Source organism: Zonotrichia leucophrys, chromosome 1A (assembly GCF_028769735.1).
Source record: "Zonotrichia leucophrys gambelii isolate GWCS_2022_RI chromosome 1A, RI_Zleu_2.0, whole genome shotgun sequence".
Taxonomy (NCBI): Eukaryota; Metazoa; Chordata; class Aves; order Passeriformes; family Passerellidae; genus Zonotrichia; species Zonotrichia leucophrys.
The window spans coordinates 544,812-566,491 of NC_088170.1; the positions used below are offsets into that span (position 1 = coordinate 544,812).

Genomic DNA, 21,680 nt, shown 5'->3' on the forward strand with positions numbered 1-21,680 from the left:
TATATAATTGATATATAATTATATATTATAATAATGATGTTACATTATTAATAATATATAGAATAATATACATTATTAATAACTATAATAATGATATTATGTATAATGTTATTTGTATAATGTTTTGGGAATGGTTGGGATTGTTGCAGCCAGGCCTTTTACAAATTGTTGATCCCTTGGGTCATCCCAAAGAGACTCAGGTACATCTCCTGACTTTACAACAAACTTCCTCTGTGAATTTGAGTGAGCCACTCCTTACCTAACCTTCTGTGCACGGCCACTAACATCCCTGTGAAGTTACCATAAAATGGCACCAAATATAAACCCTAGTGCTTTGTACAGGGCTCAGAAAGCAAAGGGTCACCCTTTGCCTCAACTCTCCCACAAAACTGGGGACGAGACAACCTTCCACCTGTGAAAAGGGTTTATTCCATGCATGGCTGTGAAACTGCATGGCAACACCAACACTTGCAGCCCTTTAAGTTTAGGAACTACTATTGATGCTATATACTTAATTCTCTCTCTTCCTCTCTCTAATATCTATATCTATATCCTATGTTTATATCTATATCTGTCTATATCTAATAATCTATATCTATATATCTATATACATATATCTTGACCCTACCTGTGTTTACTCTATTTGCTGCTGAATGCAGAAGAGTGCTGCAGGAGTATTCAGCCCCCCTTGGTGCACAAGGATTCAGATGCTGTTCCTGCCTCACACCAGCAGAAATGAAATCACCATCAGGACCAGAACTGGGGCCAAATTGCTGGCAGGCACAATGAACCACTAATTGCTGGATTCATTAGTACGACTCATAGTTTGTCCCCATGAGATGCTGAATACTTTCAGCTCCTTTTAAAACCTTGCGTCTTGGAAATTAAAATTAACAACAGCAAACTAGTATTTTTGTTACACTGTAGAGACCCAGCAGGAATTTGAAGTCAGATCACAGGAAAGCTGAAATTCCATTATGTCAAATTAGGCAGATTTTTATCTAGCCCTTCCCTGTGAATTCTGGAGAACATGCATGCAACCACACACAATAGCTACTCCATGCTGCTCCTCAAGCCTCAACAATTGGTTAAAATACTTTTTGTAATGCTGACAACTGCCTCACAAAACACCTTTAAAATCCCCCAGCACCACACCATTAAGACCAGCCTATTCTTTTCAGGCATAAAACAAATGTCTATTTAAGAACACATCCAAGAGCATTTCCATCACTCAGCCAGGGCAGTGTACCTCCCAGGAGCTGACAGTGTCAGGGATGGAAAGGGAGACAGGCAGGGAGAAGGGACCTCCAGTGCACCCACTGGCTCCACTGAGGGCACAGCATCCAGCCCTGGCTCATCTCCAGGAGCTCCAGCTGTGTCAGAGTTACCCACGAGCCATTTCTTGATGGTTCAGAGCTGATGCCTACAGATCTCCTTTTATTTTAATGATGACTTCCATACAGATGTTAAGACATTCTTTGTCCACACAGAAGCGTACAAGAGGGAAGTTGACATCTTAAAAAAAAGAATTCTAAGAGACTGATTTGCTTTTTGTGAACAGGGCCAGCTCTGGGCAGTTTTCATATCTTATCCAGAAGAAAAAAAAAAAAAAAAAAGGAAAAAAAAGCCCCCTTCAACCTTTTCTCCTATGCTAAAGCTGCTGCGTCTCTGTGACTTATTCTGGGCACAAATCCTAGAGCACTGACTCAATGTGTATGTCACCAGTTAATTACCTCCAGACAAGACACTGGGGCACTTGAAAAGCACAAGATAATTTTATCTCCTCACCAGTAATGACACGAATTTACACAGCATTATTTGCTCTGCCTGAGCCCAGAGGGGTTCACAAAGAGAGTCCCAAAGATCACCATGGGAATCCTTCCAGCCTCACTGAGCCATCCCCATCACAGGAAAGGCAGGAGCAGGACACACCACATCCATTGAGATTGCAGACGTCCCACTGCTGAGAGCTGTGCAAATGTGAGATTGTTAACTCAGCACGCATCTGTGTGTCTCTGTGTGTGCATGTGCTGAACTTTCCTCACCCCAAATTTGGCCTGGGCCTTTACAGAAAATGTTAAAGGTACAGACTATCCACTCATTTATACAAATGAGATATAATTCATACAAGCTACAAATAATAAGCAAATAGAGATAAATTAATTAATTTCAGTGTTTTAATTGCAGACTCTATTTCCTGTGGACATGTGAAACCAGGAGGAGAGTACCCAGAAAAGGAAAGAAGATCATTTCAGAGACAACTAAGAGTATTGGAAATAAGCACAAAAAGGGGTCACTCTGATCTGCAAGCAAAGCAGAAAAAAGCCAAGATTTTAGATTAGCAGAGCTCAAGATTGACTGAGGCAACCAACAAGCTCGATTCAAAATATATTAACTTACAGCTGTAACCTGGAGCCTATACAGCTCCTAGCATGGCTAAAGATAAAAATAATCAGTGACCTGGAATGACTGCTCTGCCTGAGAGAGCCACCTTTGCAAAGAAAGACATTCACAAGGACCACACAACAAAAACACTCTCCAGGACTGCTACATGCATAGGTTTTCTCCTAATTGTACACTGAATTAAAGCTGCTTTACTTATGAAATACCTCAAACTTATGAAATACCTCAAAAAATAAAATACTTTTGCAACATCACAACTCTAAATTGAAAATCTCTCTCTGTGCTGCTCCCATCACAGACATGGCCTTCCCTTCCAAGACACTCAGAAATCTTTAATCAAACACTTTTTTCCGAATGTTTTTTTGTTTTCTGGTGTTTTTTTTGTTTGGTTTTTTTTTTGGGTTTTTTTTTTGTTTTTTTTTTTTTTTTTTTTTTTTTTTTTTTTTGTTTTTTTTTTTTTGTTTTTTTTTTTTTTTGGGGGTTTTTTTTTTGTTTTTTTTTTTGTTTTACCAGTTCTGGCAATAGCTTATCTTTGCTTTACAAGCAGCAAGGAAAAATGTGGCAAACAGAAACTGAACTCATTCATTAGCACAAAACGTACACACTGGAATCCACACTGACAGCATTAATGGATGAGGACACGTGGCCAAGAGTGAAATTTTAAACCAGTTTCATATGGTAGATCCTGTCTCATCAGCCTCTGATGTTCTTTGGATACTCCCTGAATTTTCTCTTTGGATACTCCTGAATTTTCTCTCTGGGTACTGCGGAGCCACTTTTACTGGGAGATTCTACACCAGAAAGTCTAATTCTGCTGTGAGGTATTTATGTCTTAGCAGAATTGTCAAGATGAAATCTTCTATCATTTGAGACTCAAAATTAATCCCACTTTAATAAAAAAGTAACTCACAGATTAATTTTCTTAGCTTCTTCCTAAGCCTTTGAGATACATTTATACCAATCTCTAAGTTTCACGCATGACAACATGAAGATTTTTGTTTAAATGAGATTCTTACACACTCACAAGACTTCAGCACCTTGGACCTTAAGGAGGCTCCATTATAAAACCAGAACACGAAGCCACACTGCTTTGGAAAATATGTATACTCTAAAGTGATGCTTTCCACATAATGTCTCTGAATCCCTCTTTTGCAACAGCTCATTTTACACTGAACAGCTCAAACGGCATTCTGTACAACACATGTGCAGTTCTGAGAAACCTGAGTGAAAAGTTGCCAAGCACTTCATGTAAATCTAAAGTTAATACTAATCCAAAAGAAACTGTCTTGTTGAATTTGAGAAGAAAACTGATTTTTCCACTCTGCTGCTAAATTTTGCTTTTCTTCAGATACCCACAGCTACCAGGGATTAGAGATTAAAATGTTTCAGATTAAAATATTTTTGGAGCTGCCTTGTTAGGTGATTATCACTCAGGAGCCCTTCCTGCACAAGGCATTTCCCTGCTGCTCCTTTGAGCTGCATTCTGTCAGAGCACATCAAGAGGAGCTCCCGTCAAATCCAGCATGCAGCGTGGATGCAAACCCTTGTGCAGACAAAACAAGCAGTTCCTGTCAGGCTGATCACACGGGGACTCCATTCCTCCACCTCAGAAATTCCCTTCCTGTGCTGAGAAGTTGTACATTTGATAAAAGGTGGCTCTGCGGCTGCCTCTACACACACCTGGCACACAGCCTTTCTCTGGCCATTGGCACACAGGGAGATGCTCAAACACTTGGTCTGGAGCTGCAAAAGGGAATTAAGAGTTAATTCCCTTTTAAGATTTAATTTCCTAGGACCTGAAGTACCTGTTTCCATTCTGGAATTACCTGGGAGAGTGAGAGTTCTCTACTTCATTTGAAGCTCCCCCCAGTCCATGAGACAGGGACACTGCTGCACTGCCATCACCTGCACAAGCCTGTGCTCCTGGATAAACACATCCCATGTTTTAGAGACCCTTAACAGCCCAGAGTCTAATAAATCTCTGGGATAAAGAATGACCTCTAACAAGAATTTCCCACTCTGAAGGAAACGATGCATTAATCTGATAACGGCATAACTCCCTGGTTTGTTACCTGTATTTGACTTAGAGCTAACATTGGCTCCCCATCTTTTCAGGGCTGCCACACTCAGCAGCCCACAGCGAGGAAAGAACTTCATGTATTTCTCCTCATCGCTGGTTCCCCTTCTTCAGCATAAAGACCTGACAAATATTTTCTAACCCTCCCCACAGACCAAGGCCACCCAATGCAAGGAGCATCAGCAAAAACCACTGCAACCAGAAAAATAATTTTTTTTTTCTCTGTTGCATTACGCAGCTCCAGATTGCACGCTCTCCTAAAGCCCTTTAATGCTATTTTTAGGACTTTGTGGACAACTGGCACCACCAGCTCAACAGCTCTCAGTGGCATTAAAAACCTTTGACTCTGTGACACTGTTTTCTTATTTGGGACCAATGCAGTCTCCTCTTGCTCTTTCTCATTTCTTAGTTCCAACTGACAGAAGAAGGGCAGTTCTGTCAGGAAAGCTTCTGAGAATTAATGCTCAGGTATTTCTGAGTAACCTGAATGGGGTTCACTGATACAAAACTGATCAGAGCTACTGCCTGCTGCCCTTCCCACCAGTTTTATTTATTCATACCAGGTTCAGAAGGCATTAACAGCCAAGAACAGCAGAGAAAGGAGACAGTGCCTGGCTTTTACCCCTTGCTTTACCCCTCTGCTCCTCCCTGAGTGGTTTTGAGGACCTCTCTCAGGAATAAAGCAGTCTTGATTGATAGCTGGGTATCTCACTTCTGCTTTGCCATCAGAGATTTTGGAGGGTGTTTTCCCCTTTTTGTTGTATTTTACTCTCAGTTTTCACTGTAAGGAGTGCCAGTTGAGCCTGACAAGGCTAAATTGGCTGGCAGGGATCAGGGAAGAGGAGCTGTGGACAGCTCATCTGAAAAAGCATCCTAGCAGCCCCTCCACATATCTGATTTATTTTTAGGAAAGTGAGGAGGGCTGTTAGGCAGCAGAATGCTGTGCAAGGCCCTGCTGCTGTTTAGATGCTGCTATTAATATTGCTTGTATTGTTTGGAGCCCATTTGCTATTTCAGAAAAGCACCTTAAGAAGTTCCATTAATACTCATCATTTCCCTGTGCTCCAGCAAATGGTTTAAAAAGTCATTGTTTATGTGCCTGCATGTCAGACACAGGCAGGGGAGCAAGGGAGAGGAAAACAACTTCAAAGATTCTGTCACCAGCTCCCCATTTGACTATTTAGGATCAAAAGCACGGGCAGCAAAGGAGAGAGGCTCCCAGGTAAAGAGATTATTACCTACAAGATGGGCAGGGAGACTGGAGGAAGGAGCACAGCACAGATGAGCACACAGCTCCCTGCTCATCGCTGCCTCTGTATGTAAACTTTCCCTTGATTATCTCACAGCTATTTCTGACCTGTTTGATGCTCTGGCAGGGGGATTGGGAAATGCAATCACTGGGAATGTTTTGGATGTACTGATGTATAATATTCTGGTGCTAATTGTTATTCCGGTGCTGAAAAGATTAATAGATTAATTTAGCAAGGATTTTTTTTTTTTTTTAAATCAGTGGCATATGAAGAATTGTGTCCAGCCTGGAAACTCTCAAAAATAGAAGAGTTTGCAAATGCTGGAGATAAAAGTTGTGTAAATATAGCCCAGTGTTTTATCAGGGATGCTGTGTCTTGCATCGCTTTGGTGAGAACTGCTGTCCTTAGCTGTAAAATACTGAAGTATTTTAGAAATGCCTGAATTTCCTGTTGCTTGGCATTCAGGCATTCAGCAGCTCTGAGCTCTCCAGCCACTGAACAGGACAAGGATTGCCATCACTACATGGGGCCTAATTGAGCTGTGGGTTACTTCCACACAGCTTCCTCTTCTCTGCTCTTCAGGGAGAAGAATTTGTCCCCCTGCAACACAATGACCTGCACACAGGCATTTTATCAATTTAAATCAGATGCTTTCCATTAGCACGTTCAAAAATAGCATCTCTGAGGGCACAGGGAGTCTATGTGTCCACTTTTCACCAGGCTCCTCCACATCAGTCATGTGGCAAGGGAGTGATGCACAGAATGGGGACTAACGCTTCCCTCAGGATCTCCCCAGGATAAAATTCCACATTATGAAAGGGAGAGATGAGAGGAAGGGAGACAAATGCACCCAACTTAACAGGGCTGCTTAGGGTGGTCATCGAAAATGAAGTTCAAGTCAACAATTTGTTGACTTGAATCAGAAATATCATGGAGATGATACAGATTTTACTGTTTTAGGGCCTTTTTCTTATTTCCTCCAGACAAGGAAACAAGGAAAAGCAATTTCCTTTTCTTTTTTCCACTATATTTTTATAAAGAAATCTTTCCTACCAAAACCAGGCAGTCCCACCATCAGTTTTGCCTGGGATAGGAAAATCCACAGCCAGCTCCCCACAGAAGAAGCTCTTCTGGAGAGAACCAGAACCTTCTGGGCCACCTCCAGGCCCATCTGCACAAGCACCAGAACTTTCAAAGGCCATGGAATTGCTGCCCATAGGTGGCATGAAGGAAATTCCATCAGAAGTGTTCACTTTGGTGATCAGATAATGTGAAACCAAAGCACCCTCTTCAGTTAAAGACTCAGATCGATATTTCTCTGAATATTGCAGCTGAGGAGAGTCTGACTGTGTGTATCCAGCTGCTCAGTGCTGCTCCTGCCCTGTCAGAAACACATTTCCTCTCCTTGTCACAACTCCCAGGTGCTGCTGCAGAGCATCACTGCCAGAGGTATTTGAATAGAACAAAAAAAATTGATTTGGACAATCTGTGTGCTCTTGTCATTGATGGAGACACAAGTGGGAGCAGGGTTAGGGCTGAGGCCACGGCAAGGTTAAAAGAGAAGTGCCCAGGAATTCTCTCCTGTCACATTTCACACTGAACTGCTCCTGTTCTACAGCAGATGCTACAGACAATACACTCTGCTTCACTAAACAGGGGGAATGTTTAGCTGCATTTACAAGCTGCACTGCAAACTCACTCCAGAACCACTGCACCTGAAAGGCTCCATGGAAAGGGCCAGAATATTGCAGTGTGCAGGCACTGGATGCTGTATTTATGCTATTATTTAATATTGGCCCTCTCCATAGTGTGCAGGCACTAGATGCTGTATTTACCCGTGCCACATCAAAAAACAGACAGGCAGGAATGAGCACGGCCCTGACCATTTACAGGCGGGGGTGAAGCTGCAGGTATAAAACACCCGATCTGAGGGCACTGAGAGGTGGAGCTGCTGTCCTTGTGCAGGGTGTAAAGGACCTGATCTGAAGGCTGGAGCTGCTGTCTTTGTGCAGGTACAAAATACCTGATCTGAAGGCACTGAGGGCTGGAGCTATCAGGTGGGAGGCCTACCAGCATGGCACAGGTCACAGTTCAGATAAACACAGTGCCTACAACACTGCTCTATTTTACCTTGTGCCTGGCCCTGTATAAGCAAGAAATTACTTGCAAGCAAGGCTTGAAATGCCCCGCAAGGAGGGCTGGGAAGTTGTTCTGCCTGGTCCTTCCCTGCACGTCTCCACCTGGGAGCAGGGCAGCACGGGGCACCGACAGCATCAGGGGCAGGCTCTGGAAATGCAGCCCAGCGTGGCAAGCCCAGAGCTCGCTGCCTCTCAGGGGCTGAGGAGGAGGAGGCAGGATGTGCAGGGTGTGCTCAGCACCCCAGCTGTCCCTCAGCACTCCAGGAGAAGCTGTGCTCAAATTGCTGAATCCGTTTCCGCAGGCCGCGCGCGCCTCTCCTTGGACAGCCTCCATAGCTCTGCTCCTTCCCTCCGCCCTGCTGGCAGGCTCTGCTCCTCCTTGGAAGGGAGCACAGCCCCAGCTCCTCACCAGGGCTGCCAGAACGTGTGCAGCACACAGAACACAGCCCTGAAAGGCTCCCCGAAAGGGAAGGGACAGGCTCTGCGGGTCACAGCTGCTGCGAGGGGAGCAGGCCAGCCCTGCTCAAACACTGCTGGGCCACTGATAAAAGCCCTGCCAGAACAGGAGGTGCCAAGGTCTTAGAGGAGTTTCAGGGATGTTTTCAAGTCTTGCTAGATTTAAAGGATGATCCTTGGCAAGCTCCCCCTGATGCTTCTCAGCGTTTCTAGAGCCAACAGTTGTTCCATCTGCTGCTGAGGCTGACTTTGAAGAATCCTTGCAAAGAGCAGCACACTAACTTTAACACCACACGACAGGAGAAAATGCCACAGCTTTTCAGAAGTGACCTAGATGTTTGCCAGTAGCTTGACACACTCTCAGGTGAGGCTGTCTCCTTGTCTCCAAACACTCGAGGGTATTACCAAAGCTGTGCCAGTGTAAACTGTGGGCTCAAAGCAGAGATTCAGTAAACAGCTTCTACTGAAAGCTATTCTGAGGCATTAACTACTCCTCTGTGGAGGTCTGTACAGTAAGAGTGAGAAATATCACCACAAACTAACCTCAGGAGCCAAATTGCTTATGGGGATTAAAAAAAAATAAATCAAAAAAAGTCTGCGAAACTCAAGACGTATTCCCTGACAACAGTTTGAAAAAAATTACATATAAAGAAATCAGCAAAGAAAATAAACTTTTAGGGCTGTTGAACACAAACAAGCTTTGAAAAAGCACAGAAAGGTCCACACAGACACCAAGGAAGGTGTTTAGCTCCAACACATAAGCCTCAGTTTCTGCCATTGTGATGGATTTGCCACTGTTTTCTGAGCCAGGCCACTGCACTATTGTGTAAGCCTTGTTCTAATTGCTGTGGGCTCCAGAAGGGTTTCTTTGCCGTTTAGTATGATAAGTAGCTGTGCTCCCAGGCCGGGTTCAGAGCTCAGAGCAGCCCAGGCAGGTCAGGTGCCCTGAGTGCAGCTCCCACCTCGCTGCTGCTGCTGAGGACAGACAGAGGGATGTGTCTGTCACACACCATTACCATTAGAACAGAGCCTCCTTCTTTCATCCCAGCTGAACTCCCGGCTCTCTCAGCAGGAATGCTAAGTGAAATCAATGTCTGGGATTTCCAGCAAGAGCTGGGAGGTCACAGCCACTCTATCATTTCTCAGCATTCTCCCTTCTCCTTCCCTCGCGCTCCCTCCCAGCCTCCAACTGGCACACAGCAGATTGAAAACAGCATGCAGCACAGGACTTACTCTGCACAGTTCTACAGCCTTTTGGAGCCCCCTTCCTTCCCTTATGGCCCACTTTTTTAGATTATTCCCCCCTCCCCTTTGAAAAATAAGTTCTGTTTGTCTCCCATGGAGCTGCAAGGCAAAGGCACTGCACTCCTGAAATTATGAAAAAGCAATAAAACAAAGAGAAAACAGAGCTGATCTCGACAGCTGCCAGTAAAAGTGGTTATGCTCAATGTTACTAGCAGACATGGCAGGCCTTGGAATCCTGCAACTGCCACAAAACCCACACTGTGCCCCTGAGATCTCCTGAGACACTCTCCTGCTGCACAGCAGAAGCAAATTCAACCCTGAGACTTAAGAGTGCAGGAGATCTGCAAGCTGCCAGCCACACACAAGATTTCCCCTCTTGTAAAATGCACAAACTGGGTTACCAAACACTTTTTAGAAAACCCAAAAATCTACAATCAAGTATTGCACAGCTTGGTGATTTCTTGCTCTAAGAGGCCAAGCCAAGGAAAAGCCACAGGAAGTCAGAGACTCTGCAGTAAGGAGAGAAAAGAGACGACCTATAGCTTGATTCATCAACACAGCAGCTCCTGATCTCAAGCCATGTCTCTCATTCCCTGAACATGCATCTCACTGGGCTGACAATGGTGTTATTTATTTGTCTGGTTATTTTTAATCTGCGCTGCTTTACTGTTGGGGTACAAACAGGACACTGCTGTCAGTTCAGGGCATCTCTCCTGACGTGATAAAGGACACGGACAGCGTGCTGGAGGGCACAAACTAAAAGGAAGGACACATGTTCTACCCAGCTCCTGCTGTCACCCACAGAGGGCTGCTCTGTCCCCGCATTCCTCAGCTGAATGATTCCCAGATGTTCTGCAAGAACAAACATTCTCCCATTGCAGGGGGACATCCCCAGAGGCCCAGGGCGGGTACAGTACCTTGCTCTTGGGAGGAGGGCTGGTTGTGCTCTTGTCTGTGTGGATGCTGGTGGGGGACACGGCAGCACCAAGGCTCCCCTGGGCAATGCCAGGGATCTTTCCTCCTGGAGACACCTGCATGGCAGCGAGCTGGGCAGCATACAACTGCTGGGAGACAGAAACAGACAGGGGAAAGCGTGGGATGGGGAGCAACACAGCACAGAAACCATCATGGTTGTTTATGACAAATAATTACAAATAATGCTTATAATATTTATTTATGATACATAAACATAAATAAAGCATCTTCCCAAAACTTCTCCCACGGCACAGAAAACGTTTTCCCTCCAATGGACATTTTTTATTTAGCACTTGTGTGTCTGAAGGAAAGTCACAGACATCTTTTATAAAAAATCCTTTCCTTAGGAGTTTTCCTCCTGAGAAGCTGGGAGGCCTCAGGAACAAAATGCAAACAATGGTTATCTGCTGCTGTGGGATGCAACAGGTGCATCTGGGATTGGTCTTGTGTGGTTGTTTCTAATTAATGGCCAATCACAGTCAGCTAGCTCAGACAGAGAGCCGAGCCACAAACCTTTGTTATCATTCTTTCCTATTCTATTCTTAGCCAGCCTTCTGATGAAATCCTTTCTTCTATTCTTCTTGTATAGTTCTAATGTAATATATATCATAAAATAATAACTCAAGCCTTCTGAGAAGGTTCTGTGCTTCCATTTCATTTTTCTTTATTTTACTTGCTGTGTTTTCCCTGTTTCTTTATTTTACTTGCTGTGTTTTTCATGTTTTCCCCCAGGCTGTAAGGTGTCTGGGACAGGGAATGCCAAAATCATATTTAGTAATGACAGTAGGAGTCCACTCTCAGTGGGATTGTGGGGAACCATTACAGTCAATATAAATATACACATCTATTGATATGTAAATAAAATGCTGTCCATTAACTATTAGAAGCCCCAGTTAAATCTAAGAAACCTTAGACAGATGTAAATTTGGTCTTTGCATCTATCTAAGAAACCTTAGATAGATGCAAAGATGAAATAAATACTGGGAAGGGATTTTTTCATGCAACAGCCCAGAAGAAAGCCTTATTTCCAGGCGAAAAAATGGAATATATGAAATTTCAAATGTATGCTTTGCCCTCACTTCAGGGATGGACACACCTGAAGAGAATGAAACACGCAGTGTGGTGTGGAGAAACCTGGAAGGAGGGGTGAAACAAAATCTATAAAGACTTCATTCATGCTTTTTAAAACCTTCTGTCCTCCTGTTATCAGATCCAACATCTCACCTCAATTTGATTTATTTTGAGAATTAAAACCAAACATTCAATAAAATTTTATAAAAGCTCCCTTGTTAGAGTCCTCTCTTAAAAGTCTCTGTCTGCAACACAAACCAACTATTCTACAGAAAAAGCAGTATCAGGCCCAGCTCTCAAATGAAAAATGTGTTTATGAAATTGCAAAGGTCTGAAACCTATTTAACCAGGAAGATTGCTCCTATTTCAAAAAATGGAAAGAAATACACAACATGCAGCACTTTTCTTAAAGTTTCGCTATTTTTTGACCTTTTGTATTATTGAATTTGTCTATTCATATTTAAATGCTTCAGGACATCTCCAGCCTATACCCAAGGAAAGGGCAGAGGTGTGACCAAGTGCTGTGAAACTTGGCTAAATGACAATAATTTGTAATTCATTTAATGGACAAACTGAACTCCAACCAAAGAATATCTCTGCTTCTCTAGTGGCATCAGATTTTGGAACAATCAATAAATCTCTGCAGATATATTCAACTATCACCTAAAATACATCTGAAAACATGCAATGTTGCACATGGGCAGGGGAGAGGAACCATAATCATTTAGCTATAAACAAACAATAGATGTTACTTTTTAATTGCTTTTTCAGAAGCCCAATTCTGCCTTCTTGAAATATTATGTATCTTTTAAAATCCAGACTATTACCCTTATTTATTATATATAGCAAAAATAAACCTGCTCAAAGCTGTGGTGCTTCACTGATTACAAGGGAATGCCTTGGCCACAGTAAAGCAGTCAAGACCCTACAGATAAAAAGTTCCTATATCCTACACAGTAATGAAACCAACACCTCAAAAAGTGCAAGGAAAACAATGTTATTCTCTATCACACTGGTATATACCGGGTTTGAGCCTCTTAATTTTTACCCTGTGTAGGATTTAAGGACTTTTTTTTATCTAAAGGGTCTTGACTGCTTTATTGTGGCCAAGGCATTCCCTTGCAATCAGTGAAGCACTACACTTTGGGCAGGTTTATTTTTGCTATATATAACAAATAAGGGTAATAGTCTGAATTTTAAAAGATATATAATGCTTATTCAGGAAGGCAGAATTGGGCTTCTGAAAAAAGCAATTAAAAAGTAACATCTATTATATAACAATAAAGTTATAATATAATATAATATAATATAATACAATATAATATATATTAATACATTACAATAATATAATATTATAATATATTATAATAGTATTTTATTATAATATATTATAATACTATATTATAATATATAATAATAATATTGATATTATATATATAATAATATAACAATATTGCATGTTTTGTTAATCTTTTCTCATTAACCTCTTGTGAAAACCTGCAAGGAAGCAAAATCATCAGAACAAGAGCACAATTTGATACACTTTAAAGCAAGCAGGAGGTATTGTTAATTTTTTAATGCTGCCCCTCTATTTTTAGGGTATCCAACCAAAGAAACCCTTTCTCCCTAGGTCAGCACCTAAACCATTTATGGTTTTCCCAACACACTGAGCAGAAATATTCAGCTGCACTCTGTGAATGGAGCAGGAGCTCTTGGCTGGGTGACTCTGCAGCTCACCAGCAGCAAACCCAGAGGTGAGGCCAGCCCTGGAAACTTCCCCTTGGGCACTGCTGCTCCACGTTAACAATGCTCATTACTGCTCCGAGGCTACGCTCAGAATGAATTCTCGTTCTATTAATACAGAAAACGAGAATGAGATTTAACTGCAATTTTCAGAAGGGTTGAACAAAGTGCCAGCAATTACACAGGCAGGAATAGTTGATTCAAGCACCTATAGGCGTTTGGATTACAGTATTATCTCTTATTAAAATATTTTTATTAGTGAGCAGTGGAGATTAAGAGCTGTTCATAAAAAAAACACCACAGAGAGAGACAGGTGGTGGGAACTGAATCAGTGACTGCAATAAATTTGTTTCTGATAAAGTGTTTTTCAGTGAAGATAGCCCAGTGATGAATTTACAAACCACAGCCCCCAAGTGTCTGAACTGTTGAGTGATCCACCACTTCAATTTCTTTGTCATTCCGAGACCCATCATTAAAAATATACACATGAATGGCCTTGCTCTTTGTTTTTGGGGTTTTTTTTGCATAATCAGAGGGGGAGGGGGGAATGGTATAAAATGAAACTCACTCAGAATACATGAATTTCATTTTTCTTTACCTCAAATTTATGCTTCCATAAGGCATGAAAACTTAGATTAGGGCAAAAAGAATTTTGCAATTTTGCCTAATTTTGAATCTGCTCAGGTGGTTTTTTAGTTGAAAAGGAAAAAAGAATTCACTGAAAACAAACATTTGATGTACGCCCTACTGTGAGACAGGTTTTTTAAATTACTGGCAACATAGATAAAAGCTACAGAAATTAGAATTAAAGCTGCACTCATTAGTGATTGGTAGCAATGCTTGCTAGATATTCTACCAAAAAAGTTCTTTATTTACATATTTGAAATGCCAGATTTTATTTCTGTCTGAGTTTCCTTCTAAGATTGTTAGTCAAACATTTCAAAGGGACAAGGTAATTTGTACATACAAACTTCAGCAAAGGCTTCTAAGTGCCCCTTGCTTGCATCCAATGGGAGATTTTCAGAAAACAAAGATAATATTGGAACACAAAGACAGCAGGCTCCTCTAAAAACTCACCAAAGAGTGAGTTTGCACATTGCAAGGTGAATTTGCTAGCTTCCACTTTGGGGTCATTTCAGATAATAACAATAATAATGACAATGATAACATATAACATATGTTATTAATAACATATAGAGCTCAGGATCCTGAGAGGCATGTAACAGTATTTTGGTTTATTTGGGGACTTATTTTGTTTTGGTTTGTTCCACCCAGTTCTGAGCACAGCCGAGAGTTATTGCTGCTCCACCTCACACCTGCCTTAATCCCAAACAATTCCCACAAGGAACTGCCCAGTGCAAACTCTGGGGGCAAAGGACCTTGTCTGCACTAAAGTTTCCTTTATTCACCAAGCAAAAACCAGCAAACTGCACCAATTCACCCCAAAATGTGAACCACACAGAGAATAGAGAAAACAGGCTAAATATTGGAACACTGCCCTGCTCCTTGCCATGGCCTCACAACCCAGCTGCCTTCCTTTTAAACTCCCATCCTGGCTATTCCCTGCTATTCCCAGCCAAAGAGAAGAAGACAGACAAGTAAATCACACATCAAGGAACAATAATAATTATTAGAAATTTGGGACTGGGCTAGTTAATAGATAATTAATGTACTGCTTCTAATGAGAGAGCATTGGTGACATGTGGAGGAATTCTCTACCTAGAGAAATTCTGACTCATGGTGTTTCAGATCAGATGTGCTCCATGAAGGTGAACTTTAAACAAGATTTATTGTGCTCAGTCATATTTTACATCTTGTTCTGTCAGACCAGACAACATAATAGTCTCTCTAGCCTTAAAAAAGCCCTGAGACTTAGAAGGAAACAGTGAGGAAAACAAGTTCTCATTAGAAAAACTGTGCAGCATTCACAAAGAGAACAAGGCTCCGCTTGTACCCAGGCACAGCCCCAGCAACCACCATCCCTCTCATGTTAGAAAAACATCACTGCTAGAACCAGGGACCACAGGGCTCCCCAGAACAGGATTCTGATCTCCAGGGTTCCAGGCTGCAGCCCTGCTCCTGAGAATAACCCACTGCAGCCACCAGCCAAACAATGCTTGCTTTGACTCTAGAACCATGAACAAAGCAAAGCATGCATGTGCAACTCATGGCAGCTCTGAGCTTTCTTAGAAACTGGTGTGACTTTGATGGGTAGGACACACATTTTAACTAAAGCACAACTCTGTTTGTATTTGCAGGAGCTCCTATGGGAAAGACACCAACTCTAACACCCTCAAACGCGGAGAATTTTCCCTGAAAAGCAACCCTTAACTCTGCCAGGGGATAAATCCTGTTCAACTATCAGCAAGGTGAGAAGCAGCGCCCACAGCACAGCTGCCAGCTCCTGTGACACAGGAAGGGTGAAGGAAGCTCCTGATTAGAGCCCAGACCTGGTGGCTCCTCTGTCCCAGCCCCAGCAAGACGACAATCCCTCCGCAGGATGTAACTGCAGGAACTTATCAATGGACACTTCCTATCAGACACCAACCAGATCTGTGAGTCTCTGGGATAAAACATCACTGCAAACTGTGTGTTTGGGATTGCCTGCTCCTTACAAGGGAAGAGATTTTAACTGGAAAACTGCCCAAGTGGCCCACATATTCATACATCCCATGTTCACACCATGTGACACTAATTGAAATAGAGTGGCTATGTGGAGTGCAATTGGAGAGGAAATTTGATAATGTCTTCTGGAAAAAGCCTGTTGGATGAAATGCTGCAGATAAAGCATCCCCTTCAAGGAAAGTAATTAATATTGCACATATTCTAAAACATTAAAAAAAAAAAAAACAAAACAAGCTGGCAACAATTTATTCCTTTAGTTTGCTGTGCAGCACCAGAATGTAATGTATTCTTGCTGCCACTATTATTAATTATTTTTATGCCAGTGGACCTTCTGATGCTAGAAACAATGGCCAAAGAATGTCTTCAGAGCAAGGACACCCTCTGGACAGCCTGTTGCTCATGGAGGATGCAGCAAATGGCCAGAGGTGATGTGGGCAGTGCCAACAGGCAGGAGCAGCTCCAGGAGGGCTCTGTGAACTGCACGGCCTCTCTCAGCAGCTACCCCACAGTGCAGAGCTCTGCTCTGCTATGAATATGAAGTGTCTGAGTGAGTGCTGCACATGGACACTGCTGCTCCAGCACAGCTCTCCCAAATCAGCAGCTCCAAGTCACTGAAGCGGCCCAGACATTTCACTGCACAGCAAAAAACCCACTACTGCCCATTTGTTTACCACAGGTATACTTCCCAGGAGCTTTGCTTTTTTATACATATATCCAGATTTTTGGCAACTAGCTCAGAGCACCTGACTCCAGTAAGTGTAATTTTGCATTTGAGAGACCAAAATTCTCCAACTGGCCATTTGGCAAAACCCTTATTTCATATTGCATTGCTTGACTTGCCTGGTGCTGTACAAAATCATTCATTGTTACCCATTAAGTGCCCAGAGTAGTTAACAAGCAAGCACTGCCAGCAGAATTACTGTAAATAAGGTTCTATATATTTCAGATTGCCGAGCTATAATTAAGGCATTTCACTATTTTACACACATTTCCTTAAGCAACTCTTTCTCCAGTTTTTATTTATAGATTTTCTGTTTGCATTTTAAGTTGTTGTATTCAACAGGGAATTAAGTCGGGGAAAATCTGTGCCTGCTTTAGGACTGATACTGAATTAATTACTCCAAATCTGAATACTCCGTGTCTCCTGAAGTTAAGTGCAGAGCTTGTAGTGGAAAGATTAAGGTCAACTGCATTTCTTATTTTGAGAACACGGATTTGCTGACTTGAATGCTGATATGGCATCAGGTTGTTGTATATTGATGATATTCTGAGATTCCTTGCTGACTTGTCCCTCTTCTTCAGGCATGAGGCAGTGACACAGGTATTCTGCACTCAGCCTGCTCTGGAAACCTCTTCTTGAAAAGCTGTGGTAAGAAGTGAGCCCTAAAATACTGAAGTCCCTCTTCAAAATAAGATGAGATGATAGTAAAGATGATGTACATTGAAAGTAAATGAAGTAAAGAGATGATAATAACCTACCAGAAGCAACAATGCCAAATTAGTTTGTTGGGGGGGGAAATAAACAGATGTAAAAACTAACATTGGATACCTTTTGCCCCCCTATATCTGTGTCTTTATGTATTAACTGTGATATCCAACAGTCAAATGAGGAACATTTTCTTTCCTGTCTGTTTCCATTCCAACACTAAGAGCATTTTTGAACCTGAAGCATCCTACAGGTGTACCCAATGTCCTTGGAGGGACAAATTAACGTTGTTCCTCACTTCTCTGACACATCCAGGAGTTCAGTGACATCTGCTCAGCTCACTCAGAAATTTAATTTGCTCTTTGACCTGAGCTGTGCAGTGTGGCCAAAGCCAGGAGGCAGGGAGTGACACGTGCCCAGCCCATCACCAACAGGGCTGCTCTCCTCCAGAGAGGAGGAGTGTGATGTCTGTGCCCTGAAGGGAGCTCAGCACTGTGTCTGAGCTGCTCCATCATGCCAATTCTCCCTGGGAAGGGCCCAGGAAGGAGGAACCACACATAGGAGAAGAACATTGAAAGGCAGAGGCCAGGGATGGACAGACCATCTGAGCTGCAGAAGAAAATCGACTTGCTCTGAGAGCTAAACCAAACCAAACTGATTTCTAGAATCATTCTGAAGAGATTTTTTTTTCTGTTTCCCATTTTCCTTAGCAAGAAATACTAATAGAATGTGACACAGCATCTTTATCCAGCTGTGTAAGTTATTTTATTTTATTTCCTTTAATTTTACTTCTGGAGGTAGACAAAGTAGAACAAGGTTATTATACTGGGGAGAAGAATGTCACTCCTCCAGTGTAACCTTTCCAGTTATGAGCTTCTGTGGCACAGAAAATTTTCAAATACGTTAAACTAAATTTACCTCTCATGTATTATTTTTTCCATGTTCATTGCTTTAAAATCTCCTTCCCCAAGTCCCCAAGAAGGCCAGCAAGTCCCACCTGATCCTGTGAGGTCCTGCTGTGAAGGTGAGGAGTCAGTCCAGGGCAGCAGCTCCCCAGCAGCACCTGTGATCCCTCTCCATAAAAGCAGAATATTGCACAAGGACTAGGGAAAGCTCCAGCTCACACCCACCTTTCCTCTGGCCTTACCCACATGGAATCCCCTCTTCTGAACAGAATTCTTTTGTTCTAGGCACTGTAAAGATAAGGCTTGCAGAAAAAGTCCATCAAACCTGTTGGACCTGTGGGAAACTGCAATTCCAATCACTGGCAAAGAGATTGGGACCGGGATTATTCCCAATTTTGAACCAGAATATTTTGAGCCTCACTGTGTCAGGGCAAATCTGTGTTCCAAAGCAGAAAGCAGCTGAGTTTGGCTTTGGTCAGACTTCTGATGCTCTCAACAGGGAATCCCATCAACCTGGAATTCATGGAGTGCCTAACTTCAAATGAGCCCCACTGCTGGAAGCTGGGGAACCTGGATGCTTAGAACCCCAAATGTGTGTTAGTTAATTGGGGTGCTTGGGAAGGGACAGGCTGGATGCTTAGAACCCCAAATGTGTGTTAGTTAATTGGGGTGCTTGAGCCTGGGAGGGGACAGGCTACACCCAGGGGATGTTAGAGTATGGGAGTGCCATGATCTGAACACAGAACTGCTGAGAGAGCAGAAAGCCCCCAATCAATGTAATTATTATGGAGTTTGCTTCACTATAGGAAAGTCCCTCTTTAACAGAATGAAGTAACAGTACCAATAGCTGTTCGATTTGTTGATTTTAATGATAAAATGGGTGTGCTCTGTACAACTCCCTCTCCAATGGAGCCCATAAAACTCCAGAGAGCCTGGAACCTCTGTGAAGCTTTGGCAAACCTCTCAGGAAATAACATAAGAAGATGTTTTTTGGTTCATCTCACTATTTCCATGCTCATACTGATGTAATGGGAAAAGTGACACTTTCCATACTCCATTAGGACATGTACGGAAGTTGAGTCTTTAATTCTTGGAGAATTTGTTCCCTCCAAGTGGTCTCTGCAAACATGTGAGGTCCCTGAGGGCTCAGTTCCTGACTCCCACCACCAGGAACTGCAGCCAGCAAGGTCCAGTCACACTGCAAGGCCAGGCTGCCACCCATGCACAGAAAGCTGGATCCCACCCCAATGCTCCTCTTTGGCACAGCCTGTACTGGAGCTTTAAGGAGCTGCAGGCACAACAACATGATTGAAAGTCAAAGGGAATTTTATCTTTAATTTTCACATCCCTCTCATGCTGTGCAAGCACAAGAGGAGCCATGAGATGAACTCTGGAACTCTGCTCTGGTGCTACCAACAGCCAGGAATGGCTGGAGCCTCCTGTTCCCACTGCAAGGGCAGGTCCTGTCCCTACCATCAGTCCAGCCAGGGGAAATCCAGCCTTCTCCACATTTCTGCACTGCCGCTTCTCCCACTGCCCCATCTGGGTTACTGCCACCACACTTCACCTCATAGAGAAAAGCAAGGTCTCGTTATTATATTTCTGGAGTCCCATACCTTCTCTTGGTGTTTTCTTATGGCTGCAGATCTTCACAGCACAGACTCCTTCTTCCATGTGTTGTTCCTTCTTAGTCAGGGCTCCTTCCAGGCTCTCCCTGCCTGGCCAACCCACCCCTTTTATCCCAGTTATCTTCACTAGCCACAGCTGCAGCCCATCAAGAACAACCAGGGCTTACCAGGGCAAGGCCTATATACAGATATTCAAATACAATACAGATATTTTACTGGGACTCACAGGCCGCCTCTACTATAGCAAGTCACAGTTCTTCCCAAGAATACTTCTGGGTTTCACATTCTCTGAACATCAGAGAAAGAAAACACAGTTCTTATAATTTTCTGTGCCTGTGTTTGGGGCAAAGTAGAATACAGTATGGAGACTGTTTACAAAAATTGATGGTTTGTTTCCTTGGCCTGTCAGGACCAGGTGTGGGTGTGTGTGTTGGGACTGTGGGCTGACAGTCATGAGATTCTGGGCAGTGTGTTGAGGGCTTGGCAGATTCAGTTTAGATGTAATGTGATATAGAATATACATATAGAATAATATAGTCTAATATGTAGTATATATATATTGTCTATAGTATATATATAGTGTATATATAGAATAATATAGTATAATATATTGTATATATATTGCCTAATATATATATATATATATATATATATATATATATATATTATAATAAAGTTATTAATTAGCCCTCTGATGTCCATGGAGTCCTCCTCACCATCCCTCCCTGCCATGGGGCCATCCTGTTTCCATAGGGCACCCTAAAGAAAGCGCCCACTCTCTGCTCTGACTCTTCAGCATTTGCTCTCTGGACTAGACAAGAGTGAATGCACAAAGTCCCCCCTCTGAATTCAGGTTATTGAGGCAAAAAAGATGTCCTGACGTCCCTCACAAGGCCACAAACTCCTATTTACCTCCCAAAGAATTCCACAGTAACTACATTTCCACTGATTAACTACCAACAAGCTCTATAAACCATTAGATCCACCCCTGATTATTTATTAAATTTGTTTTCCACAACCTTTTTTTGAGGCACTGAGTAAACTGGAAAAAAAAGAAAAGAAAAAGGAAATAGAGTCCTGAGTGAAAACAGTGCTTTTTGAAAAGTGCCCTCCACACCAATTTCCAGTATGGAAATTCGTAACAGAAAGATGGATCTGCTTGTACAAAACCATGTAAAGTACTGAAATCATCTTAGGAGACATTTTTCAATTGTTAATCATACAGCTAGGTTATAAAAAGAGCTAATCCATATCTTTAAATTGTTCATCTGGAAATTTGGATTAGGAGGAAAAAAACCCAGCAATTTTCATGTTTTATAATGAAGTATCAAAACATGAAACTCTTTTCAATCCAAAAAAAATGAGTCAAAATTGATGTAAAAGCACATTTTAAATTGCTTCTGGCTGAGTAGCTGCCTACAAAGCAGAAGGGGTGGGAGCACCAAAGAGTTTGCAATGGCAACACCAAGAAGATTTTACTGCAGTCACACCAACAAGAAATAAATGCTATCATGAAGCAATAACATCCTCCAGAAATCTTTGTTTATTACCTCATTCCCAAATTTCTCATTTCACTTGAGTTTCTCGGGTCTGAGGATGGGGTTAATGAGTGAGGAGGTGTCTGAGTGGGTGTGAATTAGGGGCGCTGCTCAAATAGAAGCTATTTTAACAGTTCTGTGTTTAATTCCGTCTGGAACTCTTTTTTTTTTTTTTTTTTTTCCGGTGAAATACACATTCC

The 21,680-nt window shown here is 42.4% G+C and overlaps 1 protein-coding gene across 13 annotated transcripts in view; it reads right to left on the minus strand.

The window, feature by feature from the left end:
* SOX5 (SRY-box transcription factor 5) overlaps nucleotides 1-21,680 on the minus strand; it is a 592,640-nt gene that overhangs the window by 43,700 nt on the left and 527,260 nt on the right. For all 13 annotated transcript variants that reach the window (XM_064734473.1, XM_064734430.1, XM_064734449.1 and 10 more), the window contains one exon: nucleotides 10,487-10,633. In XM_064734473.1, coding sequence (XP_064590543.1) covers nucleotides 10,487-10,633 — 147 coding nt within the window. The remainder of the gene's footprint in view (nucleotides 1-10,486; nucleotides 10,634-21,680) is intronic.